General features: G+C 42.6%; 1 protein-coding gene across 1 annotated transcript in view; it reads left to right on the forward strand.

The window, feature by feature from the left end:
• LOC124622114 (cyclic AMP response element-binding protein A-like) overlaps nucleotides 1–20,407 on the forward strand; it is a 679,969-nt gene that overhangs the window by 629,849 nt on the left and 29,713 nt on the right. The window contains exon 3 of the mRNA XM_047147722.1: nucleotides 16,110–16,471. Coding sequence (XP_047003678.1) covers nucleotides 16,110–16,471 — 362 coding nt within the window. The remainder of the gene's footprint in view (nucleotides 1–16,109; nucleotides 16,472–20,407) is intronic.

A 20,407-nucleotide genomic window follows, 5' to 3' on the forward strand; every position in this document is an offset into this window, starting at 1 on the left:
AGTCGACCTTACACATAAACAGGTGTAATGTATTTCGCATAAACAGCCTCGTTATTGCACGATTACACGATTGCCGAACAATCAAAGGTAGCAGTCGCTCCCATTACACAGTCTTCGACTATGCGTACGGAGCGATTTAAAGTGGATCGATCACATAAAAATAATCTTAGGAAAGGCAAGCACCTGACTCAAGAGTCATTAGAAGAAACCTCAGCAAGTATTGTCCACTCACGAAGGAGGTAGTATATGAAACCCTCGATCAACTGAAAATTTTCGCGCCTACCCTTACCACGTAGGACTGATAGATGATGCAGGGAAGATCCAAAGAACATCAGCAGGTTCGTTACGGGTTCGTAATAAACGCGGAAGCGTCACGGCGCTGCAAGAGAAGAGATGTGCTTCACGATGTAGGTTACTGTGGTAATTCTGAGAGCGTCGTTGCTAGAAGAATCAACGAACATAATACTTCTTCTTACATCCATCTCACGAAAACGGCTTGAAGATGATATTAGAGACATTCAAGCTGAAGTGCAGGCCTACCAGCAGACATTATTCCCAAGCACCACTAGTGGAAAAGAAAGGTAGTAAATCACAGAAGTGTTTCCGCATTTCGTGACGACCTACCCTACATAACGAAGAAATAACACCGTCTCCGTACCGGAGGTCGGTAACGCACAAGTGGGTTTCGAATCCTGGTGGTGGCAGATGTTTTCATCGCCAGTATTTGGCCGGCAGTGAGATGAAAAGATACCTCGAGACTAATGAAAATCTGTGACAAACCAGGACGCCAACACACATTCCTTTGTCTTTGCGAGCAGTTTATTCAACCGTTAGGCTTTGTGAGTACACCCCCAGGCTTCACTCGAGCTGTCAGGTCACTCGTCTTCCTAATGTTACTTCCGAACAATCGCAGATGGGTCTACATTCCGGAAGAGAGCCACCAGAAATATTACTAAAAGGCTGAAACAATCATCCATTCACCTGGACCCTTTGCAAGTTGCCTATCAAACGGCTTCCAGGGGTAAAAAACATTGATTTTCAGTATTTCATATAATTAGTGACCGAATTTAAAAATTTAAAATGTTATTATAATCTAGTCAATAAGAGGTATAATATTACATTAATAGTTTAACTCAATACGTCTAATAAGTTAGAAACTGAAAAGTTTCCCTAGGCTAGGATCAAATACTTGAAACTCATTCTGTCATTTAATACACTGTACATAATACAGTTAGTGAATTTAATAATGCTGTCATAAAGATTCTTGAAATTATCAGTTAATCGCGAGTATCTGCAAAAAATGAATCAGTGGGTGAACTCGTTGAACATATACTTAACTTGAGTTATTTGCATCGTAGAGTTAATCTGCTGTTGTTGTGTAGAAAAGAAAGAAAAGTCCAAATTCTGGAATAATAGCGACTGACCTAAGTGGACGAAATGCTCACATTAATTCATGCCATACATGATTTTGAGTTTCAACGTAATTTATTTCTATCTTGAACTTATTCAAATGCTGCAACAAGCCATTGTACAACTGAACTAAACTGGCACAATGTATACCTCTAAGAATCTATTGCATATTTACAAATCAGATCACCACAGAGGCCTCCTCGAAAGACTGAGCAAAACTGGCTTACAATAGTTGTCCTACATTGGCCTTGTGTACATTTTGCTACAGTGTCAGTCATTGTTAAAAATTAATGAAGTACAATGAATTTTGACATATATTAAAATAAAAAATAACACAGTATAAATCGTAAAATAAAATGACATTACGAAGTATATGTATCTTGTTACACAAGTTTCATTCACAGTGAAAATAGGCATGTATATAAATATAACAATACATATTGCATTTTAGTGGGTTACATGAAAAATATTGAATATAATTTCTTCCTTGGATGTTCCCTACCTTCAATAAAAATGTACTTAATTTTGGCAATAACAGTTGTTGTTCGAAAGTCTGGAAGTTCCTTGAAGTATAATGTTTATATTATTTGCAATTATCGTTCCTGTTAACGACAATAATTACATTTCACACAGACAGGATAATGCTTTGCAATTACATAGTGAAACTCATATTTTAAGTTAATGTTGTTTTGAATTTCAAATAACGTCAGATTTAAAATATATGCAATGATCTTAATGGTATTTTAGTGATGTTAACTACAGACTACAGTTTTAAATGTTCCTACCAATTAGTGTCCACTTGGGGCATAAGAAATACTGCTTACAGGTTTATTTCATCATAACAGTTCCCAAGGTATAAGAGGTGTGATTGGAAAGTTTTAAAAATGGGCTTGTAATTGCACAATGGTGGTCCTTACAAGCTACTGTGATGCATCTCCTTCAAAACAGTCCTCTTCTGACTGAACACACCGACCCCAACTGTGTTTCCACTTTTGGAAACATTCCTGGAAATTTTTTTCCTGAAGTGTATTGGCCTGGATGTCTTCAATCGAGCCAAATTGCTTCCCTTTCAGTGAAAATATCAGTTTAGGAAACAGGCAGAAGTCTGCGGGCGCCAAATCAGGGGAATATGGCGGTTATGTAAGCACAGGAATTTTGAATTTGGTCAAAAATTCAACGATGAAGAAGTCACGATGAGCCGGAGCATTGTCATGGTGTACCACCCGATTCTTGTCCTTCCACAATGCAGGCCTTTTCTTCCGCACCTTTTCGCACAAATGGTCAAGAACACAATTGTAGTATTCCTGATTAGTTGTCTGTCCTCCTGGGGTAAATTCATGATGCACAATACCGGTAGGATCGAAAAAAAGCACCAACATTGTCTTCACCTTCGACCGACTTTGCAGTGCTTTTTTCGGTCGTGGTGAACCTGGAGTCTTCAACTGCGAAGACTGCACTTTGGTTTCAGGATCATATCCATATACCCACGATTCGTCACCTGTAATTACTCTGTTTAACAAAACTGGATCATTTCTAGTCCGATTAATCAGTTCTTAGCACACTTCAAGTCAGTACTGTCTCTGGTCACTTGACAACACTTTTGGAATGAATTTTGCGGACACTCATTGCATGTTCAGATCTTCAGTTAAAATTGACTGAACTGCATAGAAACTTAAATTAGGTTCATCAGCCCTAATTGTAAGTCTACAGTCAGAGCACACGAAGTCGCGAACTTTCACAACATTTTCATTTGTTTCTGAATTGAAGGACAGCTGGACTGTGGTTCATCTTCAAATGATTCAGGGTCATTTTTAAATCTGTTGAACCAGAGAAAAACATTTGACTGGGTCATACAATTATCTCCAAAAGCTGTTTTTAATAATTCGTAAGTCCCAGAAGCTAATTTCCCGGTTTTAAAACAAAATTTCACACAAACTCGTTGCTCCGTTCATACGTCCATTTTCACGCAGACAGAATCCGGCAACAAGCCCTAACAGATCCGCACTCAACCAGCTGCCACAACGAACTGAATAAAGGAAACTGCGTTTCCTGTCAGAGAACGTTCAAGGACGAGGCAATGACTCACTCCCCATCCTCCATGTACCTGCCCGCGAAACCAGTAAGCAGTAGTGGATCCATTCTTAGCCGCGCAGTCTCAGGCGTCTTGTCATGGTCCGCGCGGCTCCCCCCCCCCCCCCCCCCCCTCCCCCCTTTCCCGTTGGAGGTTCGAGTCCTCCCTCGAGCATGGGTGCGTGTGTCGTCCTTAGCGTAAGTTAGTTTAGGTTAGGTTAAATAGTGTGTAAGCTTAGGGACCGATGACCTCAGCAGTTTCGTCTCATAAGACCTTACCACAAATTTTTAATTTGATCCATTCTTAAAACGTTCCAATCACACCTCGTAGTATCACCTATATTGCCCTTATATGGCTATGCTTAGAACTGCTGTTGACGTGTTATTAGCTTTTCAATTAATTTATGCGAATGAGAATCTGGTGGTAACTAACGTTAAAGAAGAGTAAAGAGCGTATCTGTTACGTTTCATCACTGAGTGCAAATTACCCAGGCTCTATTCACCTAGTATTCGAGAATAGCAGCACTTAGGGACTTCCCACAAACTTTACATATTATTTCAAACTTTTTCGAAACTTTCTCTCGGTGACACCCCACACAATATAGTGGGAGGAAAAACGTTTGTCACTTACTACATTTTCGCTGTGCATGCAGTAAAACTTCATCATCACTCATGACGTTTTAGGTTATTACTTCTTTATTCGCAACACATTTCGCAGACAGTATCCACATATATCACGGAATATACCTGCAAAATAACGTCATTTTATGAGGCATAAAGGAGGAGATTGACCTCATAAACACTGAGATGTGTGGAAAACTATGTTAGCTTAAAATGGAACGTAAATTACCCAGACTACACTCAACCGTGTTTGACAACACTAGGGGTAGGGAGGGGGGAGGTGGAGTCGTAGTTACTTTTATACAGCCTATTAGGTGCTGGTTAAAAAAAAATTATTTCAGTTTATGGTGGTGGTACTTACTATTCGTAAACAGTGGTTTCTCCTTGCTGTCCGCATAGTGTTAGTGATTAGAGTAATGTCCCTTACGTTGGCAGATAATAGTCCAAAAATTAAGTGAGCAGCATCTGTTAGTGGTTAAATTAATGAAATAAAATGGTATTAGACGTTACGTACAAATGTTATAAAACAGACGTATGGCAATGGTAATACGTTTAAAAATTTGAAAAGGTAATTCAGTTCATTAAGTGCTACAGACCACGCACCACCTAAAACTGCCCCTGTACCGAACGGAAGTCAAACAATTTCGAACCATTTTCACGTTGGGCTCACTGTGGCACCTGTCACGGGTGTAATCTTTATTTTGTTTTTTCTTTTTTTCAAAAACTCATTGTTTATTACTCTAAAAATACCAGTGCATTCACAACACGCAGCACACTTTTGTCATATGAATTACTCAAAAACCATTGATAAATATAACATCACCATTCATATTGAGACCTCGTACTGCTCCCACATGCCCCAACTGAAGTCAGCACTTGTGCACTGCTTTTGCTAATTGTCCATTAGAATCTTCGTCTTGGCTGCTCCATCGCCCTGCTGTGTTTGTGTCATCAGTTTCTTCCTCTGCAACCTCTTCTGGGTTGTCTCGGTTCAGCGTGTAGTGTTAGAAAACACGGTAACTTGGCCTTTTCTAACTGCAGTGAAAGACATTTCAGAACTATCAATGCAACTGTGCATGTGATAACACACTTTAACTTAGAAGAGTGATCAAGTCGCCCATCTCAGATGCTTCATCTGTTTTCCCACGCAGCACGCGTTTGTAGATACTGCGTCCATTAGCAGGGGCAAAAGCACCAAATTCATTGGAGGAAGCTGACAAGACAGAAATTGCAATAACAGCTTTCACATACCTGTATTCTTTCTTCCCCTTTCTTTCGTCTCATATTTTCATTAGTTCCAGTGCTGACATATAATATACATACTTTTGCCTAAATTTAGCGTCTTTCGTTAGTAGTTGTGCCTGTGTTGCCCGGATACGGTCGCTCTTCCCGGTCTCTAGCTACATAATGCAGAGTACATCCTACCAACCACGTCCAAGCATTTTTCTTGGTTGCTATTATGCCAATGAACGCCGCATTCCCTCTACACCATTCTCATATGACGTTGTTCTTTCCACAGAAGTTTCTATGTGGCAGGTTGTCGATGAGGTAACACTGCCTACATTTGTCAGTTTTAGATAAATGTATTTTGTCAAGTTTTCGTTAGTATTGTTTCATTAATCATTTTGTACCAGGTTGATCTTAGTCGGTTCCTGGACGTTTCTCCAGGCTACATTCCAGTCCTTAGAGGAGTACTGTACTTTCATATCGCTGACTCTTCCGTTATTGTTCATTAGCGGATGTAGCTGGGTGGTGGTTTCTTCTAGCAATGTGCTTGTCACCCTGTAGAATTTCCGACCACGGCGTTGCCGACCGTTTTGAAAGTGCCTCAGGTACTGTGGCACTTCCTACCACACAGTTTCGCACCGTAGTATTTCCGACCAGAGCCGCCCCCACTTTTGCAGCTTCTTTTGATGCAGTAACAGAGAGATCCATCATCATAGGTGCTCGTTTCACTCGTAGCAACATACGCGTTACCCTATGGTTCCCTTTTAACCACATCCAAGGAAACCGCGACGTATTCAGGTACGAACAGCCAAGTATTTGTGACCAGGAAAAGTATAAATGTCATTGCTGCAGGCGAGACGAATATCAAAATTTTAGAAATCTTATAGTGCTAAGTGACAGTAGAGGTGCGTAAAAACAATGGGAATATTGCAACAAATGGAATCAAGCAAATAAATATGTGACAGATATTTGGAATGAACAGGAATTGCGAATGTTAAGTATCAACTGGATAATTTAATTTGGATTAAGGCTCATGCTGAAGTCAAACAGAATGGAGCTAAATTAACATGTACTCTGTTAATAGCCAGTTCTAAGTATAGAGTATAAATATCTATGGAGGGAGCATTCAGAGAGGAACAACGAGAATTCTGTCCGCATCACCTAGTGCAGCTCAAATCACGTGATTTTGGGACGGCGCATCTTAGCCCGTATAGCGTTTAGCGTGTTTTTTTTTCAGTGTTATTACTTTGGTGCTACAGATGGATGACATTCAGAAGTGCCGTGAAACTTCGTATACGCGTTTTACTGACATCTTAACAATTCGATACTAGGAACTGAAGTTGGCTTAAAGATGTGAAGAGCGATGGTACTGTGCTCTTTCGCCACAGTATCATGCCTCAGATTCCACTTTATTTACGTTTTACCGGTAACGGGCTAATAAGTGACAGCCAACAATTTTTTTTTACGTCTTCTGTTGCACTTATTCACATGGTCGAATCTCTGTTCTAATTAATTACGTTACAACGACACTGTAGACGGCGCCGCATTGTCACGAAAAAACAACGCATTTGGAACTATGAAGTTGTCACAGCCAATGCGATAAGCTATTTATAGAATTATTTTCTATTTTTCCTTGTTTACCCTTCTGCTATTGATATACAAGTAAGATATATATAACATTTTTGGTCGTTTCATCAGAAAAGTAAAACCATACACTATGCACAAAAAATTAAAAAAATACAAGATCAGTGCTCGACTTTTGGAGTAATAAAGGAAGTAACAGATAACAATATTTTACGCTTTTTATTGCACTGGATCATATTGGCAAATCTGTTCTAATTAATTATGTTACAGTGACACTGTGTAGGAAATTGTCCAATGCAGAACTACTTTGATAACCGCAGGATCTCAGAACTTACGAAGACTGGAATAAATTAATCAGACTGTCATGGATAAATTTTGTTTGCATGTGAACATAGCACCAGTATGTAAACACTGACTGTCAGTTTACTCGAACACGCTTGCAAATTTGCACCGGTCTCGTAAACACACGGCTGTAAAATTACAGAAATTGTCCCTACAATACAAAAAAAATGGTTCAAATGGCTCTGAGCACTATGGGACTTAACATCTGAGGTCATCAGTCCCCTAGAACTTAGAATTACTTAAACCTAACTAACCTAAGAACATCACACACATCCATGCCCGAGGCAGGATTCGAACCTCCGACCGTAGCAGTCACGCGGTTCCGGACTAAAACGCCTAGAACCGCTCGGCCACCGTGGCCGACCCCTACAATACAAGACCGTATAATACCGTGTCGCGATATTTTTCAACCTACAAAGTGCCTCATATCAACATAACGTTGACAGTTATACATTTGTTGCACTTACCTATGGAAAGTAACTGGTCCTCCTTTCACACACTTCACTTTATATATGTAGCAAAGACAATACTGCACCGTAGTTGTTGGTAAAACTCAAACGTGAAGAACGTATATAAGACAAGGCGAATAGATGTAACATTCAGATTTCGCAATTACCGCAAATTGTAAACAAGCAACGTCGTCCCAAAGTCATGTGACTACCCCAGTTTGGTGTAGAGAACGTGCGCAGCAGGCCATGCTCACTCCATGGATATATCAACTCTGTCGCCCTAAGCCTGGGTAAAGCGTGAAAGGATATTCTTAGCACGAAACGGTCAGAAAAGCCATGGCTAACAACAACCAGTTTTGCGCCGTGGTGTTTCCTACCAGAGCCTCCCCACTGTTGTGACTTCCTCTGAAGATGGGAAAAGCGCGGCCAAACTTCCTAGAATTTTTATGGTCGGAAACAACACGTTGACGTCACGGGTCGCAAAGTCTGCGGTCGGAAAATCCACGACGCCGTCTTTGTTTCCCCCGGAGGTAACATTTGTCCAGTAGAAACATTCTGATGGGGTTCGCCGAGTGGTGTATCCGAACGCAATTATCGAGCCGCGTAAGCGTTAGTGGAAGATGGTAATGCCAGCGTGTTAGCGTCTCTCCTGCTGCGGCTCCCGTTAGGTAAGTACGCAGAGCACTTGGCGTCCCGCTTAACAGCAAGGAGCCAATGGCAGCGAGCAGCTTCCGGCAGCGGCGCGGCTGGCGCCAAATTATCGCGCTCCTCAGATGTGGAAACGCGGTTCGGAGATCTCGCAAACTAAACATCGTTTTACACGAGGGACTTCCTGCTCAAAATGTAATAGTCGTGGTGGTTGCACATCTCGTGCCTACGTGTGGATCTATTGTGTCACGACCGGACCAGTGACTGTACCGAGTGTGGAGTTCTAAGCTCCTGAGTATGCTGAAGACAGCGCATGCGCAAGAAGAGGTGGCAGTGACGTCGTCCGCCGATGCTCACACTCCTCTTGTAGCAATGGAACTTGTGCTTTCGTGTCTTCTCATTCTTTATTTTGTTGTCCGTTTGCACGATGACCTGCCACTTTTCCTACTAGTGTAATTTCGCAACAAATATCTGAAAACGGAAAGGTATTTGCGTTTTACAATATCTGGACAAAAATGTCTACACTGTGCAAGAATAAGATCGTAAATAAGTGCAACAGACGTTTTAATGAAAGTTGTTTCAACATTGAAAAAACCAGCTCAGTCAAAAGAAAGAAATAGTTTTGGATGTCATTTGACATTTATATAGAAACAAGACCCAGACGATAAGACAGTAATGTGCTATTTACTGCCTTCTAACTATAGTTTGTCCGCCCCTCGTGGTCTCGCGGTAGCTTTCTCGCTTCCCGAGCACAGGGTCCCGGGTTCGATTCCCGTCGGGGTCAGGGATTTTTCCTGCCTCGAGATGACTGGGTGTTGTTGTGTCGTCTTCGTCATCATCATTCATCCCCATTACGGTCGGAGGAAGGCAACGGCAAACCACTTCCATTAGGACCTTGCCTAGTAAGGCGGTGCGGGTCTGCCGCATCGTTCCCCTACGCTCTGTAAAGAAGCATGGGACTTCATTTCCATTTTTCCAACTATAGTTTAATGTGTTTGGACGTACATATTCTCTCGAGCAATAAATGTTGACGTTCTGTAATGCTTGACTACACTTTTCCTATTCTTCTAGTTTTTAACAGTGTGGAAAATTCATTATACGACCCTTGTCAACAATATCTACCATGAATTTTGACTTGTTCAAACTATTGTCATTCAGTTACTTTGTTTTGCCTCATAACCTCACTTTCAAATTTCGGGTGCTGAACTTCACACCAAAAGGTCTCACAACTGGCCACTCCAGGTCGGGGTTCTTTATCGCAATTTCGAGGAAAAATATTTTTTTGGGGGGGGGGGGGGGGACTTTTGGGGAAACTGAAACATTGGGGAATTTTTTTGGGAAGAACGGTACTGGGGAAATTGGGGAAGTTTTTCTATGTGCCTAGCCTTACTGCTAATCTCATCTCTGATATTTTAGTTCAAACAACATGTACTTAGTTTTCTAGATATTCACTAGATGACACTCTCTCTTCAGATTACTCGATACATCTTCCCTTTAGTGGGAGACGCTAGACTCGTCGTGGTGATACCTCACTGTGACATCATTATGACGGGTATATGCCCAGTTTGCACAATTTGGCATATCTGTTGACTTTCATGGTCGTATTGAGTGTTGAGGAGACGCCATTCTGAATTTCTTCGATTTAAAATAAGCTTGTACTTATTGCGTTTTATGTTATAATGTATGTCGTATGAATATATGCTGTTTGAAACATTGAGAATCTCTCGAAAACGCGCCGGTATTGGTATGATTTGTTATATGTAAGGCAATGACAAATCGGAGGTTAAGAGCCTTCAGGAGCAGTAAGTAGAAAACGCCGGCACGAACTTTGTGTGCTCACAGTAGCGTAGTGGATAGAATTGTCGAGTTGCGAAGAGATGTTGCACTGATGGTAAATCAACAGAACAATGAACAAAGCATGAAGAAAGCAAGTGTGGTGCTCCTAGAGCAGGAGTCCTGTTTTTCTTGTCGCCCTTTTCTTTTTATGGACTCGATACGATACTCTGTCCGAACAGGCCGTGAAGGCCAACGGTACCGACCGACCGCCGTCTCGTCCTCAACCTACAGGCGTCGGATATGGATATGGAGGGGCATTTGGTCAGCACACCGCTCTCTCGGCCTTTGTCAGCTTTCGACCGCAGCCGCTACTTCCTCATCAAGCAGTTCCTCAGCAGGCTTCACAGCCTGGTTCTAGGCGCTTCAGTCTGGAACCGCGCGACCGCTACGGTCGCAGGTTCGAATCCTGCCTCGGGCATGGATGTGTGTGATGTCCTTAGGTTAGTTAGGTTTAAGTAGTTCTAAGTTCTAGGGGACTGATGACCTCAGAAGTTAAGTTTCATAGTCCTCAGAGCCATTTGAACCATTTGAACAGGCTTCACAAGGGCTGAGTGCACCCCACTTGCCAACAGCTCACGGCAGACCGAACGGTCACCATCCAAGTGGTAGCCAAGCCCGACAACGTTTATCTCCGGTGATCTGACAGGAACCGGTGTTATCACCGCAGCAGGGCCGTTTGCTTTTGTTTTCATTGACTACTTAAAAATATTAGTTTATGTACTATAATATTTTGATATGTTCGATAATTTTACAGTTCTGAACACATAATTCCACCTCTTCAGGCTGCCAACACTGATAATTAATAGTAGTTTAAAAGGAATTGGTATGTTTAAGATATTTGGGGAAAACTTGCCGATGGGGTAACCTTTAGCGATTTTTTTTTTTGTCTGCTATGCTGGAATTTCTAAAACTCGATCTGGAAACGCTGCTCATAACACAAGCAATTTCGGCGACAAAATTGACCACTCGTGACAGGCGAGGCTGTCCAGAAATAAAACGCCAGGGGCGCTGCAGTAGACTCACTTAACACTACTAATTGAATGAGAGAAGAAAGTCGCTCCTGTGAAAGGGGAGTGAAACTCGGTAGCTTCACTCAAGGGTGAGGGGGGATGTTGGAGCGGCGATGCGATTTCCGAACCGGCGGGCGCGACTTGAGCAGCAGTACACCACGCCGGAGAAAGGCGAAGGCGCTCGCTTCCACACACCTCCCCTTTGTGATGTAATTGTACTGATCATACTTAAAATCATTTAATGATGATCAAATTCTTTATTATAATAACGCATCTATATGATGTTCCTTTCAAAAGATACCTATTTTCTATCTCATGAAGCATAACTGGACTAATATAGATAATACAGGACTATTAAAGGTGAATGTAGCGATTACTGAGGCGGTAACTAATGTTCATCCAAACGCCGATAACAGTTATAAAAAATGTAAAAGTAAGTTCAAAATTCCGGTCGTTGCGCAGGCGCAGTGACTCGGAAGCTGGCGTATGTGTGATACATTCTGTTTTTCTTCATGCACACAAGTGTTTTAACAAACATTTATTTACCTGAACATCCTTGAGCAATGGTTGTTGGCACTGCTTGATACGGATTCCACGCTTCACATCTTTCCCCACATTAGGCTATAGACGTTTGCACATTTTTAATTTAACACCTTCCAAACCGGTGAATCGGTCGTGCTGGACATGTCGACGTTGTGTTCGGCTCTTAGCCACCTACATCTTCAGACCTGACATCCATAGATTTCTTTTTATGAGGTTATATGAAAGACTTTGTTTATGTGCCTACTTTGACAGAGCTCAAAAATGCGCGTTTCTGATGCGCTAGTGTCGAAGACTCCGTATATTCTTCAGAATGTGTGGCGTGGAATGAATTATCGCTTAGATATTTCTGCCTGACCAATAGTAGCGTTGTAGAATTCGTATAAACTTAGAAAGTATGTAAGAAGAAATTTTAAACTTTCCGTATTCTTACCGGCATGTAGCTATGCATTAAATAGTTATAGTCGCTTGTAATCGCTATATTCATTTCGAACTGCCCTGCATGTATTGTGAAACTATAGGAAAGAGGCTGAAAAATCAAGGTTGGTCGCAAGGAATCGAGCCCAGAACCTCTTCGTCAGTAGCCAGCATTGATAAACGCTCTACCACAGGAGACATCAACGTTAACGGGTTAATTACAGAAAGTAGAGTAGAATGTTGCTAAGTAAAAGACCGCTTTGTTATAAAATGGGGTCTCACGAAATTGAGACTAATGGCAATGGGGTTAATTTTAGTATTTTTCAATAAATAACTCTTCCGAACGTTGTGTAAATTTTACACATGGTGCTGGCAGCTAAGGCGTGCCGCCCACAATGTATCGAGAACGAGCAAATGCATCGAAGAGCGGTCTTCAATAAGTTAAAACGACAGAGTGATGAATTTCCTGACGCACTGGAAGTACCGAAAAAGATGTAAACATGGGAACAGAAGGTGCCGGAAACGTGACTAACACGATAAGGCGGGGTGATCATATCTCGGGTCGTGCGTGGCAACTAAATTTGAATAGGTTCTTAAAGACCGGGTTCAAGTAAACTATAACGGATTGTTAAATGTTACAGTGGAGATACTGAGAGACAATGCTTTGTAGATGATAATGGCCCAACAATAACAGTGCCGCAAGGAATTCGTCGCTATCGTCCTCCAGCTACTCTTTTACTGTTGGCGACTGTTGCGAACCGTGTTATTACGTGAAAACTAAATGAAATATTAATTCACTTTTTGCTGCGAAGATACATGATGTACGCGAGATTTTATTGCAGAGGTAATGATGGAGTGATTATCTCTTCTCTATTTATATTCTTAACTAAACTTCCCAAAACCACAGACTAACAGAGAATCAGTTTACTAATCAATATCTGTACTGTCCTCTTTTCTTTCACGATTAATATGCTGTCAATGATGTGCTATAATTTGTTGCCTCTTGAAATATACTTGTACGTGCCATGTGGCTTCGGTACGATATTCCGAGCTTCGGTGAGTAGTTTAAGCTTCGGTGACGAGTTTACAAATTTGAACTAATCACTGGGCAAATTGGCTTCCGTATTTATAAGTTATAACAAGTGAATTCAACACTGCTGTTAATAGCAGTTTGGATACTATGCGACAACCTTCTAGAAAAGAAATCAGTTCTGAATATGGTGCCATCCTGCAGTACCTGGCTCTTACGTGGCATGGGTAAATATTATTTTGCTGCAACTACATGCCCATTGGGCACTGGAGTGTAGACTCCTTGTGCTAGTCCACGTGTGCTAGTAACAAGGATCTCACAGCAGATGCGCCAAGGAAATCAAATACTCTTTTAGTAGTGGTGGGGCCCGAGGATGGTGGTAATGTGCCGCCGAAGCTAGTGGTGCGATAGAATAAAGACATTCTCCAAGACACAGCTGTGGTGGTACTTTTTGTTATATACAGGGTGGTCCAATGATCGTGACCGGTCCAAATATCTCACGAAATAAGCGTCAAACGAAAAAACTGCAAAGAACGAAACCTGTCTAGCTTGAAGGGGGAAACCAGATGGCGCTATGGTTGGCCCGCTAGATGGCGCTGCCATAGGTCAAACGGATATCAACTGCGTTTTTTAAAATAAGAACCCCCATTTTTTATTACATATTCGTGTAGTACGTAAAGATACATGAATGTTTTACTTGGACCACTTTTTTCGCTTTGTGATAGATGGCGCTGTAATAGTCACAAACATATGGCTCACAATTTTAGACGAACAGTTGGTAACAGGTAGGTTCTTTAAATTAAAATACAGAACGTAGGGACGTTTGAACATTTTATTTCAGTTGTTTCAATGTGATACATGTACCTTTGTGAACTTACCATTTCTGAGAACGCATGCTGTTACAGTGTGATTACCTGTAAATACCACATTAATGCAATAAATGCTCAAAATGATGTCCATCAACCTCAATGCATTTGGCAATACTTGTAACGACATTCCTCTCAACAGCGAGCAGTTCGCCTTCCGTAATGTTTGCACATACATTGACAATGCGCTGACGCATGTTGTCAGGGGTTGTCGGTGGATCACGATAGCAAATATCCTTCAACTTTCCCCACAGAAAGAAATCCAGGGATGTCAGATCCTGTGAACGTGCGGGCCATGATATGGTGCTTCGACGACCAATCCACCTGTCATGAAATATGCTATTCTGTACCGCTTCAACCACACGCGAGCTATGTGCCGGACATCCATCATGTTGGAAGTACATTGCCATTCTGTCATGCAGTGAAACATCTTGTAGTAACATCGGTAGAACATTACGTAGGAAATCAGTATACATTGCACCATTTAGAAAGCCATCGATAAAATGGGGGCCAATTATCCTTCCTCCCATAATGTCGCACCATACATTAACCCGCCAAGGTCGCTGATGTTCCACTTGTCGCAGCCATCATGGATTTTCCGTTGCCCAATAGTGCATATTATGCCGGTTTACGTTACCGCTGTTGGTGAATGACGCTTCATCGCTAAATAGAACGCGTGCAAAAAAATCGGTAATCGTCCCGTTATTTCCCTTGTGTCCAGTGGCAGAACTGTACACGACGTTCAAAGTCGTCGCCATGCAATTCCTGGTGCATAGAAATATGGTACGGGTGCAGTCGATGTTGATGTAGCATTCTCAACACCGACGTTTTTGAGATTCCCGTTTCTCGAGCAATTTGTCTGCTACTGATGTGCGGATTAGCCGCGACAGCAGCTAAAACACCTACTTGGGCATCATCATTTGTTGCAGGTCGTGGCTGACGTTTCGCATGTTCCTGTTTCCTTAAATAACGTAACTATCCGGCAAACGGTCCGGACACTTACATGATGTCGCCCAGGATACCGAGCAGCGTACATAGCACACGCCCGTTGGGCATTTTGATCACAATAGCCACACATCAACACGATATCGACCTTTTCCGCAATCGGTAAACGGTCCATTTTAACACGGGTAATGTATCACGAAGCAAATACCGTCCGCACTGACAGAATGTTACGCGGTACCACGTACTTATATGTTTGTGACTATTACAGCGCTACCTGTCACAAAGCGAAAAAAGTGGTCCAACTAAAACATTCATATTTCTTTACTTACTACACGAATAAGTAATAAAAATGGGGGTTCCTATTAAAAACAAAAAAAAACGCAGTTGATATCCGTTTGACCTATGGCAGCGCCATCTAGCGGGCCAACCATAGCGCCATCTGGTTCCCCCTTCAAGCTAGACGAATTTCGTTCTTTGTAGTTTTTTTCATTTGACGCTTATTTCGTGAGATATTTGGCCCGGTCACTATCAATGGACCACCCTGTATATTATCTATGATATTCTATAATTTGTTGCACCTTGAAATATGCTTGTATGTGCCACGTGGCTTCGGTACGATATTCCGAGCTTCAGTGAGTAGTTTAAGTTCCGGTGACGAGTTTACAAATTTAAACTGATTACTGAGCAAATTGGCTTCCGTATTTATCAGTTATAACAAGTGAATTCAACACTGCTGTTAATAGCAGTTTGGATACTATGCCACAACCTTCTATTTCAAAAAAAAAAATTTCTGAATATCGTGCCATCTTGCAGTACCTGGCTCTTACTTGGTACTTGGCATGGCAGGTCCCTCAATCATGCAATAAGATGGATATCCACTGATTCCTTCATTGTTTTTCTCTTGTATTTCTTTAACCTACTGTCTCATGACCTTGCCTGATACCAAATCGTAGACATCGGCGAGAGCCCATCGCCCTACCGAACTTCTGCGTTAATTCTGAAGGGTTCTGAAATTTTTCCTACGAATTTAAATTTTGAAATCGTCTCTGTGAATGTCTTCCAGCTCTGTAATGGAGAAAAATGTGCTACGTAACGTTGTTCTGGTGTGCCGCAGCGATGGAGGGCGAGTGCTGGCCGCTGGCTGCGGGGTCCCGGCGTACGTCGCGGCCGCAGCCCACGTCTGCGGGGTCGGCGTCAGTGTCGGTGGGGTCTCCGGTGCTGGTGAAGGACGAGCCGCTGAGCGAGCCGCCGTCGCCCTCCGACTCCTGCCCGCTGTCGCCGGGTTCCTCCGACCAGGACGTCGATGTCGACGTCGACGTGGACGTCGACATGGAGGCGGAGCAGGAGGCGGAGGCGGAGGCGGAGGCGGAGCACGTGCCCCAGCAGGCCACCGCCGCCCCCGCGGTGCGCGACCACCAGCAGCAGCAGCCCCAGGGCGCCGCCGTGCGGAGGGAGATAAAGGCCGAGGGTGTACGGGTGAGCGAATTGGGAATTGGCACAGTCTAACAGTCGCGACACTCACTGCTGTAAAAGTTGTTACCGTTTGACAGATCGAGCTACACTAGCGCTCCAAGCGGCGAGTAAGGTGAACGTCAGACACGTCGTAAGCATGCTGTTCGTTTTGCAACCATTTCCTACGTAATTTACGAAATATTTGAGTTATTTTCTTGCCTCCAAGGGTTTGTGTAGTATCAGAAGGCATATATGTTTCTAAAAATGATTCTAAAATAAGCGCAAGTATGGACAAAAGCCGTGAATCGGGTGGCAAGTTACAACACACTCGTGAAGAAACACTTGTGACGTTGGATAAAACTGCAGCTTACCACGTTGATATCAAAAGAATATAAACACACAGATTCACATGTAAGTAGCACAGCGATCGACAGCTCATTTATCGTTCTGTAGGCCTACTGTGTTTGTCATTGTCGTCGCCTGTTGTCACAAGTACGACCTTCATCTTTATATTATTCTATGTGGGACAAGCAACTGCCAAATAGTGGGAGAAATATGTTGAAAACATTATAATGAGCTGATTACATTACATTTCACGCAAAACCAAATATTTGAATAATATTCGAACAATCTGTCAGTGAACAAGTTGCTAACAAAATAATGTCATCACGTGAAGGAAGCAAGGAAAATTAAGTGACTAACAACATAAGTGAATGAAATACATACCAAACATTACACTTTCGTTAGACACGAATAACTGCACTTAATCTGACCACTTCATCGTCAAAGCAGGTCTGTGTTGACGATTCACACGAATCTGGCACTGATACATGGAGAGTTGAACTGCCTGCTTCTGCGCCATAGGACTGTTTTACAGGTTTAGATGGATTGTCGAATCTTTGTGGCAGTTTCCTCTTCATCGTCAGCTAAGGCGGCTTATTTTGGATGTCAAACAGTGTGGGTACCGCATTTCATACGAGTTTATTATTGTGTGCGTTCATGAACTGGTTTTGTTCGAAATGTAGCGAACGAAACCTAATATTGTCTGCTATTAACTAGCCATTTTCTGCTCTTAAAACGAAACATTAATCATTAATACACGTGTAGTTTGCAAGTGAATCCTGACGATACAGTTTAGTAACATGATCCTTAGGAAACTTAAAAAAAGACAGCTGTGGTGTCTTCTTCCTGTTGTTGCTGCAATTTATTGCGCTACAAACGCTCCCGCTTGTAAAAACCATTGTAGAAGTCAAAATAAACAACCACTATTAGCTTTCACGATCGCGCCGAACTCACAGTTTAAGTTATTGGCCGCTTGGGGCGCTGCTGGCGCGGTAGGTAACAAAATCAAGGAGAAGTGTCGCGACTGTTACGTTAGACTGTGGTATTGGGTTGGTGGATAAGATCGTAGCGTTTCTCGATAAGTTCGATAAACACGACAGATACACATAAGAGAGACTTTAGTCACCAATAATATACTCTCCTTCAGTACTTACAATAGTGCGCCAATTATTCTGAGGTAACTTTTCGATTCCACGACTGTAGTAATCGGACGATTCGAGACGAAGAAATCGTCGTGCCGTGTTCAGAGGACATTTTCAACCGGAAGGAAGTTCTTGAAGGCCGTTCGATAGAGGGCGGAAAAGGCGAAAATCTGAGGGCGCAATATCAGGTGAATAAGGCGGGTGTGGAATGACTTCCCAACTCAACTCCTGTATAGTGTTTTTTTGTCAGTCTAGCGGAATGCGGGCGGGCGTTATGGTGGAGTAACATCACTTCACGCTGTCTTTTTATTAGTTGTTCTCGGACTGCATCAGCAAGATGTTGCAATTGTTGACAATAAATGTCAGCATTGATAGTTACGTCTAGAGAACTCAATTCGTAGTACATCGCACAGTCACTGTTCCACCAAATACACAACATAACTTTTGCGGATGCCCGCAGGCCTTGGTACGGGAAGTTGCTGCTTTCTTTTGGTTCGACCATTCCTTTCTTTTCCTTATGTTAGCATGAAGACAGCATTTCCCGTCACCAGTAACGATACAGGATAGAAATGACAAGTTTTGTTCACGAGCCAACTGATGACGAGCGAGCAGAGATGCATTTTGTAATTTTGGCTCGGAGCATGCAGTACCCGCACACGCGATATTTGAACGTTCCCCATTGCATGAAAATGTCGCATGACGGTGGAATGATCACAGTTCATCACATCTGCCAGTTCACGAGCACACTTACGTGAACCATTGTGGATTAATGCACCAAATCCCCGAAGATAGTACTGTACTTGGAAAGTCACTAATGTCAAAACGATCATCCTTATAAGGAGAAAACCATTTTCTTACCGTGCTCTGTCCAATGGCGTTATTCCCATACAAGGCGCAAATGTTTCTGTCTGCCTCCGCTGCTGTCACCCCACTACTGAACTCAAACACAAGAATATGTCAGAAATGTTCCGAATTCTCCACTCGGCACTCAATTTTCTAGCATCGACAGCACCACTCACTATCTCCAAATGACGATAGGTAAACTGAAATAACAACAGTGAAGCACAAATAAAAAATAACATTCGATAAATATACCCGTAGCAAGCAGAATACCAAAATACAAAACAAAAACGCTACTAAATTATCCACCGACCTTATATACAACATACCATATATGTGGATGTGGGAATGAGAGATCTGAAGAGGGGGAAAATAATTAGAGGAGATCAACACAAATGGGCTGAAGGTAGAGAAGGTGTGATGGAAACTTCCTGGCAGATTAAAACTGTGTGCCGAACCAAGACTCGAACTCGGGACCTCTGCCTTTTGCGGGCAAGTGCTCTACCATCTGAGTTACCCAAGCACGACTCACGCCCCGTCCTCACAGTTTTAATCTGCCAGGAAGTTTCATATCAGCGCACACTCCACTGCAGAGTGAAAATCTCATTCTGGAAATATCCCAGGCTGTGGCGAAGCCAGGTCTCCGCAATATCCTTTCTTTCAGAAGTGCTAGTTCTGCAAGGTTCACAGGAGAGCTTCTGTTAAGTTTGGAAAGTAGGAGACGAGGTACTGGCAGAAGTAAAGCTGTAAGGATGGGGCGTGAGTCGTGATTGGGTAGCTCAGACGGTAGAGCACTTGCCCGCGAAAGGCATAGGCCCCGAGTTCGAGTCTCGGTCCGGCACACAATTTTAATCTGCCAGGAAGTTTCATATCAGCGCACACTCTGCTGCAGAGTGAAAATCTCATTCTGGTCAAGGTGTGATGGGACGTAGTGTGATGTTGGGTACATGGGTGAATGAGTGAGTGAATGAATGGAAGAAGGAGGGAGGGTGATGAATTATACTCTATCAGGTCAAAAGTACCCAAACACCTTTTAGTGGACATTAATATGAAGTGTGTCAAGACTTTGTATTTATGGCGGCTCGAACTTTGCTGAAGACAATTTCAGTGAGATGTCTGAATGTCTGTGGAGGAACGGCAGTTCGTTGCCAAAACCAGAGAAGCTAGTGGTGTCGGAAGCTGGGTTCTGGAGCAAAGTCGACATTCCGTCTCACTCCAAAGCTGTTCCATTGGGTTCAGGTTGGGACTCTCGGGCAGGTCAGTCCATTTCAGCAATGTTATTGTCTACAAACCATAGCTTCACAGATTCTGCTTTAAGACATGGTGGATTGTTATGCTGATACATAGCATCATCATCTCCAAACTTTTCCTGTATTGTACACAGTAAACAGTGCTGCATAATGTGTTCATATCCTTCCACATTTATTGTTTTCTTAATACAATCAGGAGATTATGAAAAATACTCTCATACAATGACATTATGTCCTCCCTACTTCACTGTTGGCACTACACACAATCACAGATAATGTTCTCCAGGCATTCACCAAACTCAAACCCTTCCATCAGATTGACACAGAGTTTAGCATTACTCATCACTCCAAATCACTCAATTCCAGTCATCCACTGTCCAGTGGCA

Source organism: Schistocerca americana, chromosome 7 (assembly GCF_021461395.2).
Source record: "Schistocerca americana isolate TAMUIC-IGC-003095 chromosome 7, iqSchAmer2.1, whole genome shotgun sequence".
Classification (NCBI taxonomy): Eukaryota; Metazoa; Arthropoda; class Insecta; order Orthoptera; family Acrididae; genus Schistocerca; species Schistocerca americana.